The sequence below is a fragment of the Colossoma macropomum genome, unplaced genomic scaffold (assembly GCF_904425465.1).
Source record: "Colossoma macropomum unplaced genomic scaffold, Colossoma_macropomum, whole genome shotgun sequence".
Classification (NCBI taxonomy): Eukaryota; Metazoa; Chordata; class Actinopteri; order Characiformes; family Serrasalmidae; genus Colossoma; species Colossoma macropomum.
Window position 1 is genome coordinate 90,676 of NW_023496049.1, and position 26,851 is coordinate 117,526.

Below are 26,851 nucleotides of genomic sequence, written 5' to 3' on the forward strand. Positions count from 1 at the left end.
ACTGAGACAAGTTTTTTCAGTCGGAAGGAAAATCATGCACTTCTAGACCACACCTACATCCATGCACACGCCTCTGTTTTCCTCCAAAGCGTTTCAGTGCATTTAAATACATATTTTAATTGTTCATGCTAACAATAGACACAGCCAGACAATAAAACGTCAATAGCTCCATAAACACTGTGTCCATGCACATCTGATTAATTGTGTTATTTGCTCTAAATTATGGTTAGAAATACACACCACTTTAATTTAGAGAAAGGACTTTGAATAAACCTGTAACTAAAATGTACTTGCCAATAATTGTCCTAATAGTATTGAGCATACCTTACCTGTAAAAACCGATCTTACCTGTATACTGATATAGCTAGTTAGCTTGATGACGGAGGTTCAGTAATCGATTAGCAGTCTTGAAGGTTCAATAGATCCTTAACCATCTAAAATATTAGTTTAAAAAATGAGAGTGTAGAAAAGAAAACGTCTTATTTAAGTGGATCCAATTGCAAATCAAAAGTTTTTTAAATCCATCAAACACTCAGTCAGATGTAAGTTTTAAATCTTGTACATTTTTTTCATTTTGAATTTCGATAACATTTTAGACATTAAACATTTAATTCAGCAGTGTTTGGTGCAGATAAGTTTCAGTAATGACACACAAACTTTGAATTTTACTTGAGGATATAATGTAGCTAAAATACTGCTTAGATTCAAAATGCAGCATTCACTGCAATTAATGCAGCTGAAATGCTTTTGAAGGTTAAAATACAAATATTTATATAAAGTAATTATTGCAGTACATTCAAAACTCAAAAGTTGTGTATGATTCCTGTAACTTACCTGCACCATACACAATTGTTTGTAGTGTTGGGTGTAATACAGCTGAAATGCTAATGAAATTCAAAATTGATAAAAGTTAAATCAATATATCCAAAATTTAAAGATGGTGCATCATTACTGACACCTTGCTGCACCATATACAGCTGTTTTTAATATTGTATGTAATTTAGCTGAAATATTATTGAAATTCAAAATACTGAAAAAATTATAAAAAGTAATTACAGTAATATATCAAAAATCCAAAGGGTGTGCATCATTGCTGACACCTCACTGCACTATAGTCAACTGTTTTCAATGTTGTAAATAATGCAGCTGGAATGTTATTAAATTTTAAATACATAAAAAATAATAAAAAGTAATTACAGCAATATATCCAAAATCCAAAGGCTGTGCATGATTGTTGACACCTCACTGCACTACATTCAACTGTTTTCAATGTTGTAAATAATGCAGCTAAAATATTATTGAAATTCAAAATATATATAAATAAATAAAAAGTAGTTACAGCAATATATCCAAAATCCAAAGGCTGTGCATCACTGCTGACACCTCACTGCACCATACACAACTGTTTTTAATGGTGTAAATAATGCAGCTGAAATATTATTGAAGTTCAAAATACACAGAAATTAATAAAAAGTACTTACAGCAATATATCAAAAATCCAAAGGCTGTGCATCATTGCTGACACCTCACTGCACCATACTCAACTGTTTTCAATGTTGTATATAATTTAGCTGAAATATTATTGAAATTCAAAATACATAAAAATTAATAAAAAGTAGTTACAGCAATATTTCAAAAATCCAAAGGCTGTGCATCATTGCTGACACCTTGGTGCACCATACTCAGCTGTTTTTAGTGTTGTATGTAAGATGGGCAAAATACTATTGAAGTTAAAATTAAATAAAAAAATATAACGTATTTATTGCATTATATCCAAAATCCAAAAGGTGTGTATGACTGCTGACACTTCACTGCACTGTGCACAATTCTTTGTAGTGCTGTATGTAATGTTACTGGAATATAATTGAAATTCAAAATATATAAAAAATTATTTAAATGAGATATTGCATTAGATCCAAAATCCAAAAAACTGTGTATGATTGGTGATACCTAGCTGCACCATACAGTTATTTTTGGTGTTGTATGTAATGTGGCTGAATTATTGAAGTTCAAAATAAATAAAAATTTATATAAAGCAGTTATATATAGTTATATATATATATATAAAAAAAATATTTAAATGAGATGTTGCATTACATCCAAAATCCAAAACTTGTGTATGATCACTGACATCTTGCTGAACCATATACAATGGTCTTAGTGATGTATGTAATGTGGTTGAAATTCTATTGAAATTCAAAATACATAAACATTTATATAAAGTATAAACCTATTTCAGCTAAATTATATACAACATTAAAAACAGCTGTGTATGGTGCAGTGCAGTGTCAGCAATGATGCACAGCCTTTAAATTTTAGATATATTGCTGTAACTACTTCTTATTCATTTTTATGTATTTTGAATTTCAATAATATTTCAGCTAAATTATATACAACATTAAAATCAGCTGTGTATGGTGCAGTGAGGTGACAGCAATGATGCACAGCCTTTGAGTTTTGGATATATTGCTGTAAGTACTTTTTATTCATTTTTATGTGTTTTGAATTTCAATAATATTTTAGCTGCATTATTTACAACATTAAAAACAGTTGTGTATGGTGCACGATGGTGTCAGCAATGATGCACAGCTTTTGGATTTTGGATATATTGCTGTAACTACTTTTTATTATTTTTTTTATATTTTGAATTTCAATAATATTTCAGCTGCATTATTTACAACATTGAAAAGAGCTGTGTATGGTGCAGTGAGGTTTCAGCAATGATGCACAGCCTTTGGATCTTTGATATATTGCTGTAACTTCTTTTTATTAATTTGTATGTATTTTGAATTTCAATAATATTTCAGCTAAATTATATACAACATTAAAAACAGCTGTCTATGGTACAAGAAGGTGTCAGCAATGATGCACAGCCTTTGAGTTTTGGATATATTGCTGTAACTACTTTTTATAAATTTTTATGTATTTTGAATTTCAATAATATTTCAGCTGCATTATTTACAACATTGAAAACAGCTGTGTATGGTGCACCAAGGTGTCAGCAATGATGCACAGCTTTTGGATTTTGGATATGTTGCTGTGACTACTTTTTATTTTTATTTTGAATTTTAATAATATTTCAGCTGTATTACACCCGGCACTAAAAACAATTGTGTATGGTGCAGTGAGGTTTCAGCAACCATACACAACTTTTGAATTTTGAATGTACTGCAATAATTACTTTATATTAATATTTGTATTTTAACCTTCAAAAGTATTTCAGCTGTATTAATTGCAGTGAATGCTGCACTTTGAATCTAAGCAGTATTTTAAATGTTCAACATCTAAAATGTCGAAATTGAAAATGGAAAAATAACTTAAGTCTGACTCACTGAGTTTTTGATAGATTTAAAAAAGTTTTGAGTTGCAATTTGATCCACTTAAATAAGACGTTTTCTTTTCTACACTCTCATTTTTTAAACTAATATTTTAGATGGTTAAGGATCTATTGAACCTTCAAGACTGCTAATCGATTACTGAACCTCCGTCATCAAGCTAACTAGCTATATCAGTATACAGGTAAGATCGGTTTTTACAGGTAAGGTATGCTCAATACTATTAGGACAATTATTGGCAAGTACATTTTAGTTACAGGTTTATTCAAAGTCCTTTCTCTAAATTAAAGTGGTGTGTATTTCTAACCATAATTTAGAGCAAATAACACAATTAATCAGATGTGCATGGACACAGTGTTTATGGAGCTATTGACGTTTTATTGTCTGGCTGTGTCTATTGTTAGCATGAACAATTAAAATATGTATTTAAATGCACTGAAACGCTTTGGAGGAAAACAGAGGCGTGTGCATGGATGTAGGTGTGGTCTAGAATGATTTTCCTTCCGACTGAAAAAACTTGTCTCAGTTCTATGGTATTAACACAAAATAGCGGTACGTTAAATGTCACCCAAACTGCAAAAGAACAGGTGTGCATCACTCTCTGTGGTCGTACTGTCATGAATGTGTAAGTCTTCGCTGACTACCGTAGTCCGATCAAATGTTATTAGCGCCGAAAAGACGAATATCGAAAATAAAACTAACTTTACCGTGGTAGACTAATTACTGTGCTGTGTAACTTAATGCAGTTTATTTATTTCAGCAACAAATGTTTCAAATCTATTTACAGAACTTAGCGAGACTGATGAGGATATGGGATATAAATACACCTTAAAAATCACTTAAGTCTGAACAACAAAATGTGTCTGCATGTACGGTAATTAAATCAGAAATGGCGCAGTAAATCTAACTTCTGTTACTCGGAATAACAGTTAAAAACGGAGCCAAAGCTAGCTAGCATAGCCCACGTAGTGTATTAAACCATCTGCTAACAACACATTTTATACTTTAAAACGTGTTTAATTACAATTCCTTTTACAAACAACATGGTAATTCGCTTACCGCGAGTAATAGGACGAAAGAACGGTACAAAAACAAACGAATTAAGCCCATCTAAGCCCCGCAGAGGAGCGTCGACTGAAGACGTCATGATTTCGACATGCGCAATGAGGGGGGAACAGGGGGAACTGAATTTACCGTAACACCGGACGGCCAATTAGCACAATCAGTTATTAAAGAAATAAAAGTTACCGAAAGCAGTCCGTGCAAGATAGATTAATCTATGTCTGAGGATTATAACAAAACAAATTTGGTGAAAATCGATTGAGCAACAAGGAAGTTGTGGCCGATTTAATCCTGAGAACTCTTCATCTCTCAGTACAAGTGAATTTGTTCACAAGCGTATCTTGACCGCTCCATCATGGCGCCGCGCAGACGTATCGCCTCACTTAGAGAATAACAGGCAACGCGGCATCTAGGTATGTATGTGTATGGGACTCCAACCCATCAAGCCCTAAACTTCCGTGTCCGCGATATTTTCAGTAAACCACATGTCTTTGGCTAACCAGTCTAATGGAGACTGCAAGGAAGTCATTAAGTACCATAACTGTCTGATTTATTGACTACCCAATTAATTCTCATACTGGATTTTTTAAAAATTTACTACAGCTATTCGGTTCTTGTGTGTGAATGTACATGTCTGTCTGTCTGCCCTGCAATGGACTGACGAACTGTCCATGGTGAATCCTGACTTCCGCCCAATGACTGCTGGGATAGGCTCCAGCTCCCCCCGCCACCCAGAAGGATAAGCGGCTTAGAAAATGTGTGTGCGCGTGCGCGTGTGTGTATTTGGTTATTAGATCTCCACTAAGTACAAATCTAAAACAAAATCTAAATGAGTAAAATAGTTAGTCTACAGTGTCCCTTTTCTTATTTGGTCCAAAAGGGCTAAATGTTTTTTATTATTATTTTAAATTTAAAATTTATTTGAATAAAAAAATGTTCTACTCATCTCGTTTCGATTATCTCATTAACTGATAAAATTGGCCAGTATCTTAACAAATTCACATCAACATTTTAATTGCTATCCACTACACACAAAAATACACAAAAAAGTGTATATTGTATAGGATAATTCAATTTTAAATTGAAAAATTTTGAATTGAATTCTATAGCAGAACAATGCAACATTTTCCTTAAATCCTCTCTTTCTTTCTTTCTTCCACTCACATCTGCACATATGCACATGCATGACCACTACAATCACGCTGTAGATATACACACTTTGCCAGGGCTGGCCTAAAGTGCAGCCCGCAGGCCAAAGTTAGCCCTTAAGGTAGTTTGAGTTGGCCCACCAGAAAATTATCCTAACCCTATCGCCTCATCCAAGGAGAGAACAAACATGTAAACATATATTATTATATTCATCACATTATTCAATAATTTATTTCTGAAGCATTTTAGTAACGAATTGTATAAAGCATTATAGTGTGATGCTCTATAATACATTTAACTTGATCCAAAATCTACCAACTTTCTTTATAGACAAACATACTTTGGTCTCCTGAAACAAAAGTATTGGACATTCCTGCTCTACACAGTACTTCATTTTTTCTCTCATCCCTACATGCTCCATATTTCCTACACAACTGATGGTTGTATGAGCCCCTTCTGATTATTTATAAACACTTGTATAGAAATACAATAAGTTACACCCACAATAGAAAGCGACCACCATAGGAATGCTGCTGTCCATATATTATTTGAGGTCGTGGACCATTTGGGGGGTGTGGCCACTGACGAAACTGAATATTGATGAAGGTCTTGAGGATGGCTAGCACATTAGATTGCATGGAAAAAAAGACACTATATAATTACAAGATGTACGAAGAAGGTAGATGTGTCTAATAAAGTGGCCAATAAGCCTACACTGCCTAAAGTCTGAGACCCTTGCTATATTTTAAATTTAAAGTGGCACACCAAAGAAAAAAAATTTAGTCTCCTGGTAGTCAGTTCTAGAACTCTCTTACTGTCCACCTGCTTTTGGCTGCAACACCCACCTTGTCAAACATTAAAAGACACATCTAGGGCAACAGCAGTGAGGAACCATTAAATTATAACATATTAAAAATTGTTACACAGTTAGTGCAACCCTCAGGAATATGCTCCTTCTTTATTTGGCCTGGATCTATCGTCTGTAATATTTAGCTGGATTTCACCACACGTTCCCCCATCGTTCAGTAATTTGCCCCAATGAAGAAAATGCAAGAGACACTGTGCATCTAGACCAACCATTGCTTCTAAAAACATTACATCAGCAAAACTGTAAAAAACAATTAGCATGAACAGTATTCCTTTTAATAGCCCTGGTGGAAGTAACATCTGGAAACAAGAAACATGACATCACTACCACCACCAACCACAACTAAACAAATGAACACATTCACTCCAGTTAAATACATTTAGCAGTTACTAACACAAAAGGTACCATAATGGCAATGTTTCAAATCAATTCATTTATTTTGAACAAATGAGTCATGTTGAACACTGAACAAAAATACTGATCAAATGATCAGATCAAAATAATTTGGCCTCTGATTTTATTGCAAATTCGCAGTACCCTTCAACAAGGGCTGAGCTCATTAGATGGCCACTGCTTCAAACACAACACATATCCCTGCAATATCTGACATGTTTTTAAGAAATTATGTTGGTTTTTCAGCAAGTGAAGCTAGCGGAAGCCATTCAAAAATTTTTTTGACATCAAAGGCACATTGGTAGGACGAAGGTAGCGGAGCACAGTGTTTACAAGTCAGCAGCAAATTAACTTCACCACCTTCACAAAATGTTTTGTTTTCAGAATTAATGGCAAGATATCAAAATTAAACATTTTGGTGGGATGGGATGAAAGGATGGGGAAGGGGGGGGGGACGCACATCCACGGTCTGTCAAAAAGTGTGATGTAACGATCACATCCCGAATGGATCTACTGGTAATTAACCTAAATGATCTGCAAAACAAAGCACCATCTCTTTCATAATAAAAAGCATTTTTTTTACAAAGCATGTTCCTAAACAAACTAACACTTAGGTTTACATGGATTGTAAGAATGCAAAAACTATGTACAGACATGCAGATAATGCACCAATTGTGTGTGGGGTGGGCAGGTTGACATAAAGACATATGCTTTACTAAGGTGGATCAAATTTATGTTTTTTACTTTTTTTGTCCAGTAAGGCGATCAACATCTAATGTAACGGAAAGTATAAAAGACTTTTCATATTTTGTAATGTCAAAGAAAACTTAAAATAGATTGCCCTTGTCTCCTAAAAATCATGTACATAAGTGAAAAACTAAGAAAAATGTAAAGAATAAGGTATGGAATGTTTATAGCTACCATAATTAGCACACAAGAGAGAAAAATGTATACACCTCTTGTACCTCACAAATAACAGGACTAATGTGTGACAAATGTGTGTCAAAAATCGATAAGCCTCAATGGTCACTTGCACATCTTAGCTGATAAACCTTCTGTTAGGAAAAAAGGAAAACAAAAGTCAAATAAATAGATGCATACAAGATAAAAAAAAGTATAATTTATTCTGTCACATAAAGCTCTTTGCAACTGCCAAACAAGTTTTCGTCTTGCTTTCACAACCCTATCTGCACTGCTTAGTGCTTGCTCTGACTCCTCCTATACACACATTGTGCAGTAACTCGCCCAGAAAATATCACTGAGCTATTATTTACAACTCTTCTTTGCAAATTATTGTTGGTAGCAGCACATTACAAACAGGACATATTTTATCTTTTTATTAAAAAAGCCCCCTTTTTCATGTGACCTAACAGAAAACGTATGCAAGTCTGGAAAATTAAGGACAGAAAAATCTGTCACTAAACTCACAGTGGGGGTGATAAACTTTATGTAAAGCCATCACAGCTGCTGTTTTCTCAGTCTAGGTAGACATATGGCAGGATATTTAATTTGGTCTCATCACCATGAGAATCCAAAGATATACACTCTGTCCAATCATACCAGTTGTCCTTGGTATCATAACAACCATTTACCCCTGGCCAGTGCTCCATATGTATTCTGTGTAGGTCCTCAAGCATCACCTCTCGACTCACCCCAGGGAGTTCCGAGTTAGAGTCACTTGGTACTAAAACATGTGTCTTTCTGGGTTCCCGAACATCACCCTCTTCTCGTTTCAAATATTCAGTCATGAAAAAATGTGCTCCATGGGTCTGTGCTCCAGACGAAGTTAGAACATTGCTCTGAAGGCTAAGGTAAGATTGAATGATTTCATTTCTGGACAGCTCTTTCCAGTTTGTCTGCTGGAAAGGACTGGGTGCTGTTACAGATTGCCTCTGCTGAGGTAACTCAGTCCTTGCAGTTTCAAAAATAGGTGGTCTCTGGCACTCCTCGTCATGGTGAGATTCCTTTGGAGTGAGGGGCTTGATCTGTCCGGTCACTGGGTCAAATGTCAATCTTCGTTCTTTTAATCGCACAGGCTTTGTCCTGTCCTCTGAGGACTGCCCTTGAAGATTTACTGTATAGTCTCTGGACCTGTACTTCTTTCTTTTTTTGTTAGAGGTTACTCCTTCTGGCCCATCCTTAGTAGCCTCAGATGAGAAACTGTGCCTGTGCAGCCCTGAAGGCTCATGTGTTGTACTGCTGTGCAGGGACTGAGAGGTTCTCTCTGTTGATCTGTGTAAGGACACACATTCCTCCAGCTCAAGGGGTGAGTGACCGTCGGCATGAGACACTTGCGTTGGGGATGTTAAAGGCAGAAGAGAGGGCACTTGGGCAGAATTCTGAGATGGGCTCAGGAGAGTTCCTTTTGGTGCATATGCTGAAGACCTCTTAGTCACTGTATCTTGTGTGACGTTACATGGACTTAATGATGAGATTTGGGGGCTACTGGGTTGATGTTTCTCAGCTCCATCTCCAACTATTCTTGCTTGCTGCTGTAACACTGAAGTTTTAAGTAAGGAGGAAGTGCTAGGAAGCTTGGTAAGGCCAGGGGAGCTTGGATGAGGCTTAACAGCATTGATAGGGATTTTGTTTTGTCTGTCGTTCTCAAGATGCTCTGGTTGGTTACTATCAGAAGGTGTATCATCTTGGTTTTCCAGGAGAGCCTCAGGGCTGCCACTAACACCATTTAACAGTGGGGTAGAAGAAAACATATTTCCAGGTGTGAATGTTTTATACATTTTAGTTGGCAGATTCTGACTATCCCTTTGGTCCCTGTGTTTTCGGGTTTTTGATTTTTCTGCCATAGGTGAGTAAGTATTATGGATGTCATGTCTGATTTTAAGTTCTGGAGCAATCTTAGCTGATTGTGGTGCAGATAGATCTGTGCGGCAGAGATGAGAACCACCATTGGCAGATCCTGGGCCACCTTGCAGTCCTCGAGATAGAGTGTCACTCTGGCTAGGCTCAATTAACTTTTGCCAGTTTCGAAGGAGTTTCTTGGCACGCTTTGCAAGTTCTTCATCCTTTGTCTTTTTCCTTACATCATTTATAAGTTTTCCTAGGCGAGTTTCCTGTATTGAAAAGAACATCTGTTATTATTCAAAGCATTTAGGTCTCTATGCAAAGCTGTGTTTGACCAATACGACTACTTTACGGTACAGTACTATGAAATCATAGCACATTCATGCCACTCTATTATGGCTACTCTGAAAGATGTCTGTTCATAGTGTACACCACTATACATAGATACTGGTAGTCAAAGGTATCAGTTCATTGGCTGACTTATTTTTGGGACATTACTCTTCTGGAATGTACAGTGGCCAGGATAAATAAGGCCAAAATAAGAACAGCTGTATCCTGGTCAAATACTGAGAAAGAATAATTAAAGATTATGAGCGCTTAGTGATTTCTGTTAACTGATATGAGTGTGAAAAATCTTTTACACTGCATTCATTCATTTTTTTTTTTAATGCGTATGTCTTCTCCATTTATGTCAGTGCACCACTGACCATCACTACTATCATCAGTATTGTTACTATTACTGGTAACTGATAGTAACCATTAACTCCATACTATATTGTGAGGAACGCTGTGGGCATATCTTTAGCTTTGTAAACAAAGTTCTTGTGATCTATATGTTTAAATAAAATTAATAAAATATTGATCACAAAAAAGATCTGATCATTCAATTATAACTACCACAAAAACCAGTCCTGAGTGTCACATTTTGCACAAAAAAATGAAATGATTTTACTTTAGCGTTAATTGGCAACATAAAGTAGTTGGATTTAAAGGGGTGCAAAAACCTGGATCTGGACATCCTTAATTAGAATTTTGATGCAGTTAACTGCAATAGCTACAACCATTTTCTAGTTTGTGCCTGTCACTTCACCATATAAAGTTATCTAGTATTTTAGGTGGCAATATGCAGCTTTTATTCTTTGGATGTGGAAGAGGTCGCCTATGCGAGGGTTTCTCAACATATAGTGCAGGCCCCCACAGGCCACACAGAGGGAGGCAGTAATTTGTAGTGGGCCAGCAACATCACGGTAGGTCATAAAACATAAGCAAGAAAAAGATTGAATCAATAATTAAAAATCTATAAATTATAAATGTAAATAGAAACATACAAATATAAACGTCGCAGTAGTTGGCTAATTAAACGTCATCTGTTTGAGGCAACGCACCCACAGGTGTGCGAAGCAGATAGCTAACCAGAGATGGAGAAGATTCTCAGGGCGCTTTGTTTGGTGTGGACACCTTTTTCTTTAGTTTGCTCCATTTTGACGTGTGTGAACACTCTGGGTCTGCAACACACAGCTGAACCAGTCCAGCTAAAATCTGCGGTATGCTTCCAAACAAAATCCGGGTCAGTTCACTGCTGATGGAAACACATTCTGTGATCAAACGAGGGAATTCATCAATTCTTTCTCTTCTAGCAACAACGGCACAGTACTGTCAGCATAACAATTGTTTTAACGACTGACTCTTCATAGACTCTCAGCACGAGCTGCTGTTAAAAACAGACATAAAATAATAGCAAAGAGGTGTTTGATTTCAACTCACAGATCACGTAGCGTATATATGGACGGACATTAGCGACCTGAGTTAAATTTAAATTGCAAACCAATGACAAAGAAGCAGCCATCAAGTAAGATTTATCATTGTTGATTGTGACGACACTAATTCAAAAGCCCGGTGAATGAAATGTGGTTTATTTCAAATTAATCACAAAAACCTGCAAAACTAAAAAGTCATCCAGAGACCAAAGTGGAAAGCAAGTAGAGTAGTGAAAATGGGAGGGACTGGAACTCCAAATGACAGTCCACATCTACCTCGTACATTTCTAGCCCGCCCCCCGCCCCACGCTTTTTCCACAGGGAGCTAAATGAGTTGGCTGAATGTGGCAATGTAACTGTATAGCGTTAAGATGTTTACATTATTACCAACCTCAAGTGCTTCTTTGGTGATTGGGTATTTCTCCAAATTGCTGATAACGTCAAGTACTGCAACCATGTTACAGATCTGTTTGGGAAAAATGACCAACACATTAACTCTTGATAATACTGAAACATACATGCATGTACAAAGATTTTTTTTTAATAAAACTACATTTTGCTATAATTTATGTATTTATTACTTCCAATAATTCAATGACATTATTTCCATGTATCATACTTTCATTAAATGTATTGCATTACATTTTGCTATAACTATCAATGTATCTATTACTTCCAATAATTCAATAAAATTTATTATGTGAATGCAGCATTCTACTGAAACCTGAAAATCATGCGATTTCCACAGGGTGAACGCAGTTTCCGATGTTGATCACGGACATCCAGCTAGAGCAACAGTGGCTGCATGTTTTAAACATTGAGGGTACACGTTATGTATACAATCAATGGTTCCAACTTCACAACTGCAGCCCTCTTGCTCTCATTGTAGTCCACATAGCTTGCGTATTCTTGTTACAGTGGATGCTCTCGAGGGTTAATGTAGCTTTCCACTTTGATATTGCTTTTGTTAGTCTGCTGCTCATTGATTTATTCATAGGTCTCTCACAAGCACTGTCCAGCGTAGTCTGTCGAAGCCATATAAAAGCTGTATTTCAACAAGAGTGCTACAGTTGCACATTCTATCATAAGATACAGCACACAGGGAACTGGGCTTCAGCCTGGACTACTACAAACGGTTGGAATGGTCAAACTATGAAAACGCAACAGTAAAAAATTTGTGACATGAATCCATGGAGTATAATAAATAATTAAAAGAAAACAAGACAGTACTGAGGGAAAAATAAAATATAATCAAAGATTTGAAGACAATGTGAAAGATTAATACCTACACACACTCAAAGTCTGAGGAAATATATAATCAACTATTATTTAAGTTATAATAAATAATGATATGAACAGTTGTATATGTGTGTATTTCCGTGCCCATCTGCAAATACTGGATACAGAGTTCATGTAATTAACCCACTCATCAGTGAACATCTGGATGCCGCCAAAACAAACTTTCGAAAAGGACCATGACTGCATGATATCCAATGGAAATATTGAGAAATTTACATTTTTCTTCAAACCTAAAAACAGTATCTTGAGTCTTGTCTATTACATTTAAACTAAAACAAAAAAATGTAAGAGAAACAGTAAGCAGTACAGAGTAGTCCAACGTGTTAAAATTATAAGTTTACTTCACCACAAAAAAATCTTACTTCCGACTGTTCTTCGCTAACAATTTTCATGTGTTAGGTCAAATAAATGGTTAATCAGCTTGCTTAACCACTGTGTCATTAATATCTTACATAATCATGTGGTTTGCATGGGCTCAGCTGCTGGCTTCTGGTCCGATCCATTATCAAACCTGGTTAGCTCTATAAAATCAAAGCATGATTGGCCCACTTTCACAAATTAACTATGCATTAAAAGTATATTCCCCGTTTGTCCAGCACTAAGGCTTAAACTTTGCTGTACCATTGCCAAAAGATGCAAGTAAACTACATCAGTCAATTAAGCTGCTTACAATGTCGAAGTCTAACTACAGGTGGTCACACCACAATGATATTATTCTTTTTCTAAATGATATAATATAAAATGTATGTAATATTTATAGCATCTAAATCCATTAGCCTAAACCTGGTCCCTAAAAAAAATCCTAAAATTATCTTTAAGACAATAAACAAACAAAAATAACTTTTAGCTCTCAGTGACGTTTAATAGCCAGTAAGCCATTTTTAAGAAAAATGGAGTTTTAAAATAAGGGTTCAAAAAGTATAAGTCACTGACAATGTTGGAAGGGCACTCATCAGGCTCAGAGCTTGGATTCAAGCAAAAAACCTAGATATAGACTAAAAACTAGAGAGCTCTGGAGGGGACGGAGGTATAAAATAAAATAAATAAATAAATAAAATAATTAATTCGAGTGAACATTTTGCATGTTTTCTTTTATTCATGGTCACAATTTCTTAATTCATTCCCTTGATTAACAATTTGTTCTCTTCTTTTCTTTTATTCGTGCCCACATTTTCTTTACTTCGTGGGTATGTTTTTTAATTTGTGATAACGATTTTCTAATTCATTCTCTTGTTTTCTTTTAATCGTGGTCATGTTTATTTTTAATTGATGGCACATTGTTTTTTTGATTCGTGCACAAACAAAATGAATGCAGATACAGGCATTTATTGGTCCTGTACAGAAGCAGCTGACATCTCTCTGACACTGTGTGACAGGTTTTGATGTGTTAGATTGGTGAGATAATGGATAGAGATTCTCATTAGGTTTGATATTGGTTTGGCAGGTCATGAAGACACTGTAGCTCCTCTTCACAGCAAACGGCCCATGGATTCGTCAGTGCAGCTGCAGTTTAGTGGTGAAATGAAGGAAAGACAATAAACTTCAACCACAATCAACACTAAACTGCACTTTCTAATGATCATATTTAACAGAGATGATGCCACAGCGCAGCTGCTTAGCCCTGTTTCTGTTCGTGCATCAAACTGCGGTTTTAGAGATCTCACAATTACAGGAAGAAATGATCAGCATCAACGTTTTAACAAACTCAATCACACATAGAAACATTCATGATGAGGTCAAATGGTGAGAGAGTTTAATATATCTATACGTTAGAAGTAGATATATTAACGTGAGGATGTTGCAATGCTGATCATTTCTTCCTGTAATTGTGTGATGATCTCCAGAAACCGGGCTAAGTTGCTTCTAAATCCCTGTTAAATACAATCCTCAGAAAGTGTAATTCAGTGAAGATTGTAGTTGTAGTTTACTGTCTTCCTTATTTCACCACCAAACTGCAGCTGCACACTGCTGTGAAGAGCAGCTACAGTGTCCTCATAACCCCCCTAATCAAAATCAAACTTAATGAGCATCTATGTCCATTATCTCATCAATCTAACACGTCAAAACCCGACAAACAGTCTTGGGGAGCCGTTAGCTACTTCTGTACAGGACAAATAACACAAACTGTATTACTCCATTTATTTTGTTTGTGCACAATCAAAAAAAAACTAACAATGTGTGTTCAATTAAAAAGAAAACATGACCACGATTAAAAGAAAATGAGAATGAATTAGAAGACTGTGATCATGAATTAAAAAAAAAAGTACCCACGAAGTGCAGAAAACAAACACACAATTAAAAGAAAACGAGAACAAACTGTTAATCGTGACCACGAATAAAAGAAAATGTTCGTACGAAGTGCAAAACGTTCACTCAAGCTGCAGCTGTTCACACAAATGAAAATGATTGGGCATTAGGTATAACTTTATTAAATGTAAAACAATACATTATGATTTTACAAATAATTTACTGCTTTCTGGAGGCTTGTCTGCATGGATGGCCCACTGAAGCTATAGGTGCACACATTCTAAACGTGTTAAAAGCACTACACAAGCAGTATGGGTCCGCACAGTGCGTCTGCTCCATACACAGAAACCTCACTCTCATCAAACACAAGTGATGTTTCGGGTAGGGCTTGAGCTGCATGCATGAGTCATGTTTGTTTGGCTACAGTGAGTGAAAATATACGACTGAGCACAATGAGCTTTTTTTTGGGTTTGCAGCAGGCCAGCCATACTGGTAATGGAACTGCTGAAATATCTAATATTAGTTGACTGTATGAACATGAAGAGTTGGAGCAGCTGTATTCTTTAAACTGGGGTGCTGAGACAAATTCAGTTTTACTGACTAACACAGAGGGATTCTGTGGTTGGAAACAAGGAAAGCTGACATACCAGTCTTCATAATCCTGAGAACGTAATGGCCAACCATGACATGTAGACTCACGACTGCAATGACTCGTAGCTGGCAATAATCAGTGGTACTTTACACTCTTTACTGCATTTATGTCAGTGCTATTTTATTTCCCTTGATTCACTGCACAGCAAATTCAGATGCAAGGTTTGATGACGAGTTGAAGAGCTGGTTCAGGTGTTTTTAAATTAATAAATGGAAGTAATAAGAGGAAACCATATGGAGCTGTAGGCTGCCAGAAGCAGGGTTAAGAAACACTGATTTAAACAGGTGCAAAGCTGGCCAAGTTAGCCCTTTAGCAGACGCTGCTAGGCTATTTAGCGCTAAGGCTGGGCGCTATGGCCAAAAATGTTATCACGATAAAAAAAAATTCATATCATTTGATATCGATACATATCGCGATAAATGTCAAATCATTATTTCTTTCAAGTTTGAAGGCTGATTCATGCTCCCGAGTGGACACTTGCTGTTTTAAACTATCCTTCATGGTCAACATTTCACCAATCTGTCATGGGATAATGGGAGAAAGTTTTTGGTTAGCTGTTTGTACCAGCTGGAAAAGCACGGCCGCAATTTCTGTAATATTCATAATTTAAGAAAGAAAACATTATTTTTAGCTGTCTGGTAACAACTGCTAAACTGTTTAGTTTCTCAACAACGTCAGCTTAATACGAACATCAAACATTAGCTGGCTCGGCACGTCAATGATGGACCTCACTGCATTACTGCCATTTCTCCTACTATATCTATGTCAGAGTGTATCACAATATTCAAACACAAGCTAGCAGATATCTGGGTCTTTCTATTCAATCATAGTAGTTTGAGGGATGGAAGAACCGCAATATATCTGACGCTCACTGTGTAAAAGCATTAACTAGTGTGAATCTCTCGCACCAGACAAACCTCCTTTTAGGTATGTTTAAACTGAAATTGGTGCTTTTTTTCTTTTTTTCTTGTTTGATCTACAGTAACATTAAATCACCGTGCTGTGCGAGTGACAGAGAGCTGCTTCAAGTTAGCCAGCTGCTAAAAACAGCTAGCCTGGGAAGCTTTCTCCCATTCTCCAGTGCCACACAGCATCTTTAGTTTACTTTCCGTTTAAATGAGAGCAGTGCTCTCTCTTTCACTTTCGTTGCTTGGGAATGTACTACTAAAATATGCATACTAAAATATGACTGCTTGAGCGCTGTAACACCGCACTGTAGTTTAAGAAACAGACGTGATTTAACGCTGCTAAAGCTTGTTAGTATGTTAGAAGTGAGTTTGCTGTAAGCCAGAACAGTTACGCCACTTATCTCGTCACTCACACTTGGTCACAGGAGAACAGATTGCCGATCGCTCCACTTAAACAGGCAATATATAATTCCACGTTTCAGATTTCACTCCTTGACCCCACCCTTCCTAAACATGTCAAAAAACGCCACCAGGGTGTCGTTACAACGAGGAAGTGTGAGAATGCTCTATTATATCGAACATTTACCAAACATTTCTTACATTTTTATCAAAGAAACTCTATCGTGATACTTGTACAGCTTTGTTCAACAAGTATGTTTTCTTAATATACTTCAATTTCCTAAATATATATTTTACACAGGGTGACACAGGACCCACAGCATGTTACATTAATACTGGACATTCCAGCATAATCCTCCAAATTAGTTGGCCGACAGACTTCTAAGACCCGCTCACTGTAAAAATGTGCCAAAAGTCAAAATTAGTTAAAATGAGTAGTAGGGGTAGGAATCTCTAGGCACCTTACGATTCAATTACGATTCAGAGGGCTGCGATGCCATTATAAAACGATTATCTTAATGCATCTTTTTTTTCTATACAGGATTTCTTTTTTTCCCCCTCACTGTGTGACAACTTAGTACTTTTAAAGCAAAGTATTTATAATAGTCCATAACGAATTTACTTCCAATATCTTTTATTAATAATTCAAACGGAAGCATTGTGCCAAATCAACTGGAAGGCTCTCATTTACTGCTCTTGTTTGGAGCACACGAGATGCTAACTCACACTCATCTGTGATAAAATGCGCTGTTGCGGTGACGCAAGATCCAGCGGCATTGGATGTCCATGCATCACGTTACAGCTATCCTACCCGTTTTCTTTAGTGATTTCATAACTTCGGTTTTGAGTTTGTAATTCGCTTCGCCCTTTCCAAGTTGGGTGGAAGCTTTGACATCACTTGCTTGTTGGCAGCAACTACAACCAGGCGGAAAATGGGTGGAAACATGTAATATGGTTTCATGTTTGTTGTGTTTCCAAAATATTTTCTTTTAGTGTGTTTCTTATAGTATGGCTCTTGTCCAGGCTCTTCTCCTGTGTGAAAACAAACCCCCAACGAGTAAATAACCAGTCCTACGTGCGGACTCAATTTTCAAGAATGTGTCAATGATGGATCTCAGTATTCAAACACAAGCTAGTAGACGTTTGGATTTCTCTACACTGTCGTAGTAGTTTGAGGGGTGAAAGTACCGCAATATCTGACGCTTGCAAGCAAAAGCTTTAACTGCAGTGTGATTTTCTCGCACTAGACAAACGTCTACCTTTTAGGTACATTTAAACCAAAATCAGTGCTTCTTTGTTTTCTTTGATCTACAGTAACATCAATTTGCTGTGCAGTGCAAGTGACTGCTTCAGGTTAGCTAGCTGCTAAAAAAAGCTAGCCTGGGAAGTTAGCGTTCTCCCACTCTCCAATGCTACACATACAGGATCTTCAGTTTACTTTCAATTAAATCAGGGCTGTAACTAGCATGAACCCACTTCTTGGTTTCACTTTTGTTGCTTGGGAAAGCACTAATACAAAAAAATATGATTGAGCGCTGTGACACACAGTGCTGTAGTTGTGAGAAGCAGACGTGGATTAACACTGCTAAAGCTTGTTAGGATGTTAGCAGGATAGCAGTGAGTTCACTCTAGGCCAGTGCAGTTGCGCCACTCATCTCATTACTCACACTTAGTCTTAAGAGAACAGATCACCGATCGCTCCACTCAAACAGGAAACATCTAACCCCATGCAGTAAGAAAACACCACCAGGGCTGTCGCTACAACGCAGAAGCGTGAGAATAGTCCATTTTAATTGAACATTTACTGAACATTTCTTATATTTCTATCGAAGAAAGTTACATTGCAATAATTATTATTATCGTTTTATTACAGAGCCCTATCTTAGAGTATTAAACAAATCAGCTGTTTAGTGGCTTCTCGAAATGTTGAGTTTTGTCTAAGCAACATCCAGGAGGCAGAAAGACCACATGAAACAGGACTAAATGCCAAAATGTGGTTTGACAATCAGGACTTTGGCACGCAAGATTTCAAAGCAACATAAACTAGCTAGTAAAGTTCCAAAGAAATGGAAGTGCAGGTGTGTCACTTGCAAAAACTGAAAAATTATCAAGAGAAACAATCTTAAAAATCATGACAACAATCATGACCAATACACACAAACTACACAAGCAAAAAAGCACAGCAATTGCTTAACACCACAAAGATACACCCAGAAAAAAACATAATGGAATCAATAAAAAAAAAAAACAGTTCACTATGAACTTAAAATAGTGAGCAAAAGAAAAAAAAAATAATGTGGTCTGATGAATCGTCTTTCACCTACTTTTCCTCTGTGTTTATATCTGGAGAAACCCAAAATACGCCTTAAATAAGAGTGTGCAATAAAAAAATGGGCAGATAACAAAAATAAAATTAAAAATGGCAAAACTGGCTTTCTAAATTGCCATACTAATACAAATAATTTCTGCAAATCAGGAATCTCTGATGGAAATTAACAATCAGATTATACTTATATAATCAAATGATACTTTTTCCCTAAAATGAGCCCTGACCTAAGAATACAAATTCAATTTTCTTCAATTTCTGAAATAGTGAATTCGAACAGTCCATTAGAATAAGAAAAGCACAAGACATTTCATTTCAATGAATTAATGGAAAAAGGTTTGATAATTTGACTATTATTATAATTCAATCAATCACTCAACCTTTATTTAACCTCAGAGAACATTGAGGGTGACCCTCATTTACAATGTTGCAGAATTGATCCAAGAAAAGGGATTGATAATGTGTAAGAACATATCAAATAATAAAAGTAAATTTAATAAAACAATGACTCAAATCAGGTAAGTATAAAGAAACAAGCATTAATAGTAAAAATACATAATACAGTACAAAATAAAACAATTAAAACGTAGCTAAAATGTTAATAAAATTAATAAAAGCTAAAGTTAATAAAATTAAAAGAGGATAAATAAAACAAGACAGATAAGATCTAAAAGGAAACTAAACAAATTAAAATGACTAAAATAATAATCTAATCATCATAATTAAAATATGAATGCGAATAATAATAAATAAACAAATAAATAATAAAATAATGAAAATAAGACAACAATAGTAAAAAATCAGGTAAAATATTTGCATTGAGAGTGGAAGTGGCTAGAGAGTAAAAGTTTAAAATGACTGAGTGACACCAGCTGTTTCCTGTAGTGAGTTCCAGCTTGCTGGTGCACAGTCACTAAAGGCAGATTTTCCCAGTTCAGTAAAAACTCTCGGTACCTGGCATGTGATCCAACCACTGGAGCGAGTCTGATAATTACCAGTATTTACAGACATCTTTGAAGTAAAATATGCTGGCATATGGCAGGAGAGTGTTTTATAAATAAAAATAAACCAATGTGTTCCCCTCCATGCTGCTAGTGAGGGCCAACCAACTTTTTCATACAATCTGCAGCAATGAGTGTTATACGGGTCTCCAGTAATGAATCTTAGTGCAGAGTGACAGACTGAGTCCAGTGTTTGAGGGAACTGGCAGATGCATGTCTGTAAATTACATCACCGTAGTTCATGACAGATACTAAGGTTGCCTCAACTATTTTTTTTCTTGCATACATGGGGAAACAGGATTTATTTCTATATAGATAACCGAGCTTCTGTCTACATTTGCAAACAATTTATTAATATGGGATTTAAATCTATTTATCATACAGCAATAAGCGTCTATAGAGGAAACACATCAGTCAAATGAATCAAGAAGAATCTCGGTTAGATACGCCGCGTCCCAAACTGCATACTAGCACACTAAATAGTGTGTAAAAATAGTGCATCTCTCATTAGTGTAGTATGTGAGGTGCAGAAGTGTGTCGTTTGGGACGTGGCGATAGCTGTGCTAGAGAGCTAGTTTGCTAATGTTAATGTTAAATTCCGTCCTACTTCATGTTGTGAGCTGAGCTGTAACATTTTCTATTTTGAAATGCATGTTCTCTTGAATCGTTAATGGAGTTGGAACAGAGAAGCAAGTAAGTATTATTCACATATAGGGCAGCTGGACCAAGGGTTAATGTTGAAATTAAAGGTTTCAAAATCGTTCAAATTTAACTGTTCAAACAGAACAAGTTTGCCACAGAGCACATCTCTGCAGCGGGGAATATCTGCTCTCAGAGGAGAGCGAGTCTCTCACAGGAGTGCGGAGACAAGCTTACATTACTCCGTTTTAATAAAGACCTGTTATTGTAGAATTTAGTTTCAGCAGAGCGTAGACAGACAGCAGAATGCACACATCACATACTGCACTGTTTAAATTTTGATTTGTTTATTCACTTGATTAAAGAAAAACTAATTTAGTTTTGTTATATTTTATTGCTGCTACTTTGCACAAACCTGGTTTTAAATTGACAGGAAAAAGAAATTGGAGTTTTATTTATCTTTTGTATTAGCAATAATAACAGTGAATTGTTTAATAATTTTTACTGTCTTCTATTGTTAATTAGCAAATGCATAAAACAACCTCAAGCGAAATTTAGCTACATAAGAGTCATTTGGTAATGTAATGATTTATAATCCAAATAATCAATTATTCATTTCAGTAATCGATAGATTATTCGACTATCAAATTAGTCGTTTGTTGCAGCCCTAATTTATACTCTGTGACTCTTTCAATGTTGGATCCTGACAGGGTAGTAATATTTACAATATTAAAATCAGTATTAGTAGATCTGGAAAACAGCATGAACTTAGTTTTCTTGTCATTTAAAACCAGTTTGCGCTTACACAAAGCAACCTGTAGGGCATTAAATGAGCACTGGAGGTTTCTTATTGCAGCATAAACAGAGTCAGCTGAACAATATAAAACCGTGTCATCTGCATACAGGTGTACTTTGCAGTCTGAGGCAGAGGCAGCAAGTTCATATATATATATATTTATACATATATATATAGCATAAAACGGCCAAAATTGAATTTTGTGGTACAAAAAAATAGTCAAAAAATCTGATTTGCAATTACTCAGTGCTATGCCTTTGATAAATCAATAAAAATGGCAGCACAATGCTTCTTCCTGTCTATAGCCATATAGAGATCATTTAAAACCAGTGTGGTAGCAGAGATGTTGCTGTGTCTTTCTTTAAAGCCAGATTGAGGACAGAATTTGCATATAGAAATGATTTAAGTTGACTATTTACTAGAAATTGTAAAATTTTAGCTAAACACGACAATTTTGAGACTCGTCTGTAGTTATTTACATCTGCCGCCTCACCTCCTTTATGCAGTGGAGTTACATAAGCTATTTTCCAGATCCCGGGAATTCTGCATGATAAAATAAAAGATATTAAAACTGTGTTATGTATTCTAAAATAATTGAAAAATGACTAATTACAATTAATTTACTTTTCTTGTCAATTACATGTTTTATTTTGCTTTTTATTTATGTTTTAATAAAAACTGTACTGAAATACTATGAGATAATGAAAAGTCATGACTACTTTTATTGCAAAGATCATGCCCAATCTGACAGTTCTAAAGAGGTCAGTGACACCATTTCAACCACTAAGTAATGATCTGTGCAAGAGAGCCAAGGAAACAGCATCTTTTCAATGATAATCTTAAAACCTGAAAACAATGTCTTTTGTTAACTTGTAGTAGTGAGCATATTCACAAGATTCTTTATACCTGAGCACATGTTAAACTCCACTGCGTCAGTCTTACCACCTGGTGCAGTCTGAATAGGTTTCACTCTCCTCCAGACAGCTCGCTAGCCCCAATCTGGAGCAGTAGGGAACATATCTGGACTACACCCAGGTTATCATATCAAATCAGAGAGTCGGGATGGAATGGAGTCTCAACAGCTGTGCTTAACTCCAAAGAGTCTGGTGATAAGCAAGCATTAAACTTTATGAATAAACATCTGTTTCCTCAAAGAGATGTGTCATTTCATAAAAGTGGTACAAGTATAATTTATTTGACTGCCTTTACCACTTCTGAAGATTTTTATTATCAAATCTGAATTGCAGCCTTACACTAAAGCAAAGATGCAACAATATTTTTTTTTGCTACATATGTGATTGTTTGCCCAAAAATGTCAACAATGTTTTTTAACAAGTGTTGTGGTAACTGCTGCTACTTTTAAAGATAAAAACACTGTCATCCTTTATGGCCAGAGGTCATACATCATAGTCAGAATTGAAGCCATTCATTTACTCTAGAGTAGGCCAACTTCTCAAACAGATCTTAGGGTCATTCACTGAACTCAACAGTAACACTGCAACTTCTCTAGCACTTGACAGCCATGAATGCATCCTCCCTCTTTAGTTGGCCGCATGTGACTGTTACAAAGGAGTTCCCTGCAAATTACAATTGAAATGTAGTCTTGCTAAGTTGACATTCATGTAGGAAATGCTTTTGTTTTTTAAACAATGAGAAACTCAACACAATATGCATTTGGAACATTTTCCAGAACGTTAATAAGGTAACACTTAGAAAAGTTAGGATTTAGATTGTTGATAACCACTTGCCTATTGAAAAGTATTAGATCTGTTAAAATGCGTTGACGCGCCAGAGCAGTGTAAATGCAGTGTGTGTTTTTTTTTAAACAATAAGTCTTCCTAGGCTAATGGAAAGTTTTTAAACTTCCAAGGTAGTTCTTAAATCCACCACACAGAACTATAACCTGCTTGCACCATACTTATCCCTAATTCAACATTTTTAAAAACTGAAAGCCTTCTGCTGGACTAAGTGGTTATGTGGTTTTGTACCCGAAATGACTAGGAATTGCAGAATTCATAAATGCCTTTCTACAGACTATAACAAAACCTAAAGTCAACACTGACCACAATATCTGTGCAGCTGTGCACTTTAACTTAATTCTTGATGTTCAGATTAGCATCATCAGTTAGAGTTACCCAGTTATTACTGTTTAGACTGGATAACTAACTTATGATACTGATTTGCAAGTCACAAATTAATTTAAACACCCTCAGTTAATAAAGTAATCAAAGAATCAATTTTAATTGAGCATGTAAGCCTTTTGTTAAACTAGGTCATTGTCAGTTTAAAAACTAACATTTATGCACATTAAACAATGTGCCTCATACTTACAGTGCAAAAAACTAACACCTGCCCAAAACCCAAAGAAGCATGACAACAGCAGACAGCTAATTTTGCTAATAAGGGAAGGAGACCTAACATTTATCTACTGAGGGGCTACTGAGTACGCCTTGATCTTTTCCAGAGGCATGGTGCTAGTGGGAAAGTACCTAAAGCCCTCCCGTACCAGGTAAATATCTCTAGTATCAACCCAAAGAACAAACTAGACCTGTTTTTTCATGTGAAAGCCTAACCCAATCAGCCACTGGACACCCAGCACTAGCAGGTAGAAAATTAGCATAACGACAAAGCTCCACTCTCAAGCAGCAATGACGTGCCAAAATAATCAACGGTCAAGCCTTCCCGCGGGTTTTCTAACCATTAGTTGTAATAATATTTATGGGTAATCATGCCTTTGTTGATTTCATAATCCAGCAGCTACATCAGGCATAATTTACGTCTACATAACATATATTAGGAGACTTAGTGTAACTGCTAAAATACCAGTTTTAAAGGCCAACAAGCTCCCAAATAACATCACATGGTTTATCAACAAACGAGACCTAGACATCGCTGACAAGCCAGAAAAAAATACTTATACCAGAAAAAACAACGTGTGAAGATGCTAGTTCTTTTTCTACGACACTGCTCTTTAATTTCTTCACCGATAAGGTACATGGCAAAGCGCACAGGAAACAAAGTCTACCTCAATGTTTCTATTAAATTAGTTAATTATATTGCACAATTCGACAATAATCACTGCAACCGAGAGTTACTAAACGAGTTAACGTTAGCCAAATCTTAAAGCCAAATTTTTAAGGGTGACCAATTTGACTAGCTGCATTGACATACTACCTAACACACAGTTAGGCTAAGAGACTATCTTTTAAAAAATTGTTTATATCACGAATTATTTATGGAGCCATTATAATAAATGTCATGCATGATTTTGCACATTTCCCACATTTTCAATTAACGTTAATTTTCTTATGCAGCTAATTGATGACATACGACCTTACTAGCTTTAGCTGAGACTGAAAAGATGCAGTTAGCTAGCAGCTAACCATAATCGTTGTGTAACTTGTGTAGCTATATGACGAAAAACTAACCTTTTGTTATAGAAGTTAATGTTACTAGCGAGCAAGCTGGCAGCCTCAGTTGTTACACTGTTGGCACCTGAAAGCATGACTTAGCTAATCAAAGCATTAAGGTTAGTCCCCACTGATACAAGCAACTTTCAATGCCTCAATCGCCAACTCGTCGCTTAACTTCGGCTAACAGTTAGCCAGTTTGCTTAGTCGCTTTACCAGCCATTTTACTTTACGCGAAACCTAGCTGGCGATTAAGATCATTAACTTGGATCATCACGTGTGACGAATTCAAATAATGTCCTTTAGAAGCATTTCCGTATGCAAATAAAAAACAACAATGGAAGTAAAGTATTACACACACAGAGCTTACAACGGTGGTAGCGCTCACTGGCTAGTTAGCTAGCTACTCACATTGCTCTGGCTATCGATGGCCTGCAGCAGCCGGTCTCTCATCTGCTGCGGGGTTGCTGAGGCCGTTGTCATTGCCTGCTCGGTGCGAATCGGCCGACGGGGGAAAAATCCTCCGAATACAATGGTACGTATAGTGCAAAAACTCACAGACCTTTCTGGATATTCAAAACGTAGGGGAACCGCATGTTTCTAATGTGATCCTTAGCTTCGGAATTCATAAATGATTTCAATTGGTAATGAAGATTCGACAGTCGTTTCTCTCTGCTTCATAGCGTTGAGTACCCTCCCCGATTTCATGAAGTGAATTCGATCAAAACGTTTCCTCGATGCATTATGGGAAACTGGAACTCTGAGACGTCATTACGTAACTGTGCTCACAAAGCTCTATGTTCAAGTAAGACACGACTGCGTCCACAGTCAGGTACTATATACTATACGTTACTCTGATTTTTATTTATACTATACCACTGCTTTCTTACTTGTTGACCTCCACTCGAGTGAGTGTGGAACTTTTCGGACAAACTAAACGTCACGGTTAGTCGCCCCTCCTACCTCTAAACTTTGAACTTTTCATGACAAACGTCCTGCAAGCTGTCAAAATTCACCTCGGTGCCACATTCATGCCACTCTCTGCTCTTTCTGTGACTGAGGTTAATCCGAATCTTCTGGTAGTGTATACGTACATGCTTATTCAATAAGGTATTCTGTATTTTTCTGCGTAACCGAATTTGATTTGTTTTTTATAATTTCATAAGTTTCGTAATCAACATAATCAAAATTTCATAAGCAACATACTTATTATTACTGTTAGCTGCGTTTTTTAACAAAAACAACAGGTTTTTCTTTTTTTAAATTTGACATTTAAAAACTTATTTGGACATTATTGCTACCTCAAACAACTATAAAAACAATCAGAACCATGTCAGCTTGTACCAGCTACAAAGTATTTGCACCTTGACGTAGTATTTATTTATTTACTTTTAATTGTGGTAGCCTCTGTGGCTCATATAAGGTACTGCCTGTGTGTTTTGTTGGTAGTGTTTGCAATTAATGAAGAAGAAAAAAAAAATAATAAAAACTTCGGCCTCAGTGAGGATGAAGTTGGCTTCTTATTCGCTAGCGTCTTGTTCGAGTTTCCCGTTCTACCATAAATGGTGCAGCAGTTACATTCTGACGCCTGTAGATGGCGCGTCTTAAGTCTGAGGATGACATATATGTACATAAAACGTAATAAACTGAATAAAAAGAAAAAACTCACACAGTGGCCATCCAGGTTTAATTTTGAACGGAATTTATAACGTATTTTATAACTCAGCATTGTGTAAAACACAGTAATTAAATAACAGAAAAGTGAAGTGCAAAGTCGTGATTATTTGCTATGGACCTGTCTTACCTCC

General features: G+C 36.2%; 1 protein-coding gene across 2 annotated transcripts; it reads right to left on the reverse strand.

The window, feature by feature from the left end:
- Window positions 1-7,905: 7,905 nt before the first annotated feature.
- On the reverse strand, window positions 7,906-26,001 carry crsp7 (cofactor required for Sp1 transcriptional activation, subunit 7). 2 transcript variants are annotated; one of them, XM_036564962.1, is made up of 3 exons: window positions 25,455-26,001; window positions 11,758-11,832; window positions 7,906-9,878 (listed from the first exon to the last, which is right to left on the reverse strand). In XM_036564962.1, exons 1-3 carry the CDS (start codon window positions 25,524-25,526, stop codon window positions 8,283-8,285), a joined length of 1,743 nt encoding a protein of 580 aa, XP_036420855.1. In that variant the 5' UTR covers window positions 25,527-26,001; the 3' UTR covers window positions 7,906-8,282. The 2 variants fall into 2 exon arrangements, with proteins under 2 accessions (XP_036420855.1, XP_036420856.1); XM_036564963.1 differs by lacking the exon at window positions 25,455-26,001 and adding an exon at window positions 12,091-14,032.
- Between the last annotated feature and the right edge of the window lie 850 nt (window positions 26,002-26,851).

Excerpts from the sequence above, each read along its gene's own strand:
- crsp7 (XM_036564962.1), bottom strand. The coding sequence starts at position 25,526 with ATGACAACGGCCTCAGCAACCCCGCAGCAGATGAGAGACCGGCTGCTG. Across the intron at positions 11,833-25,454 it reads CCATCGATAGCCAGAGCAAT|ATCTGTAACATGGTTGCAGT; the intron begins GTGAGTAGCTAG and ends TTTCCCAAACAG. Across the intron at positions 9,879-11,757 it reads TCACCAAAGAAGCACTTGAG|GAAACTCGCCTAGGAAAACT; the intron begins GTTGGTAATAAT and ends TTTTCAATACAG.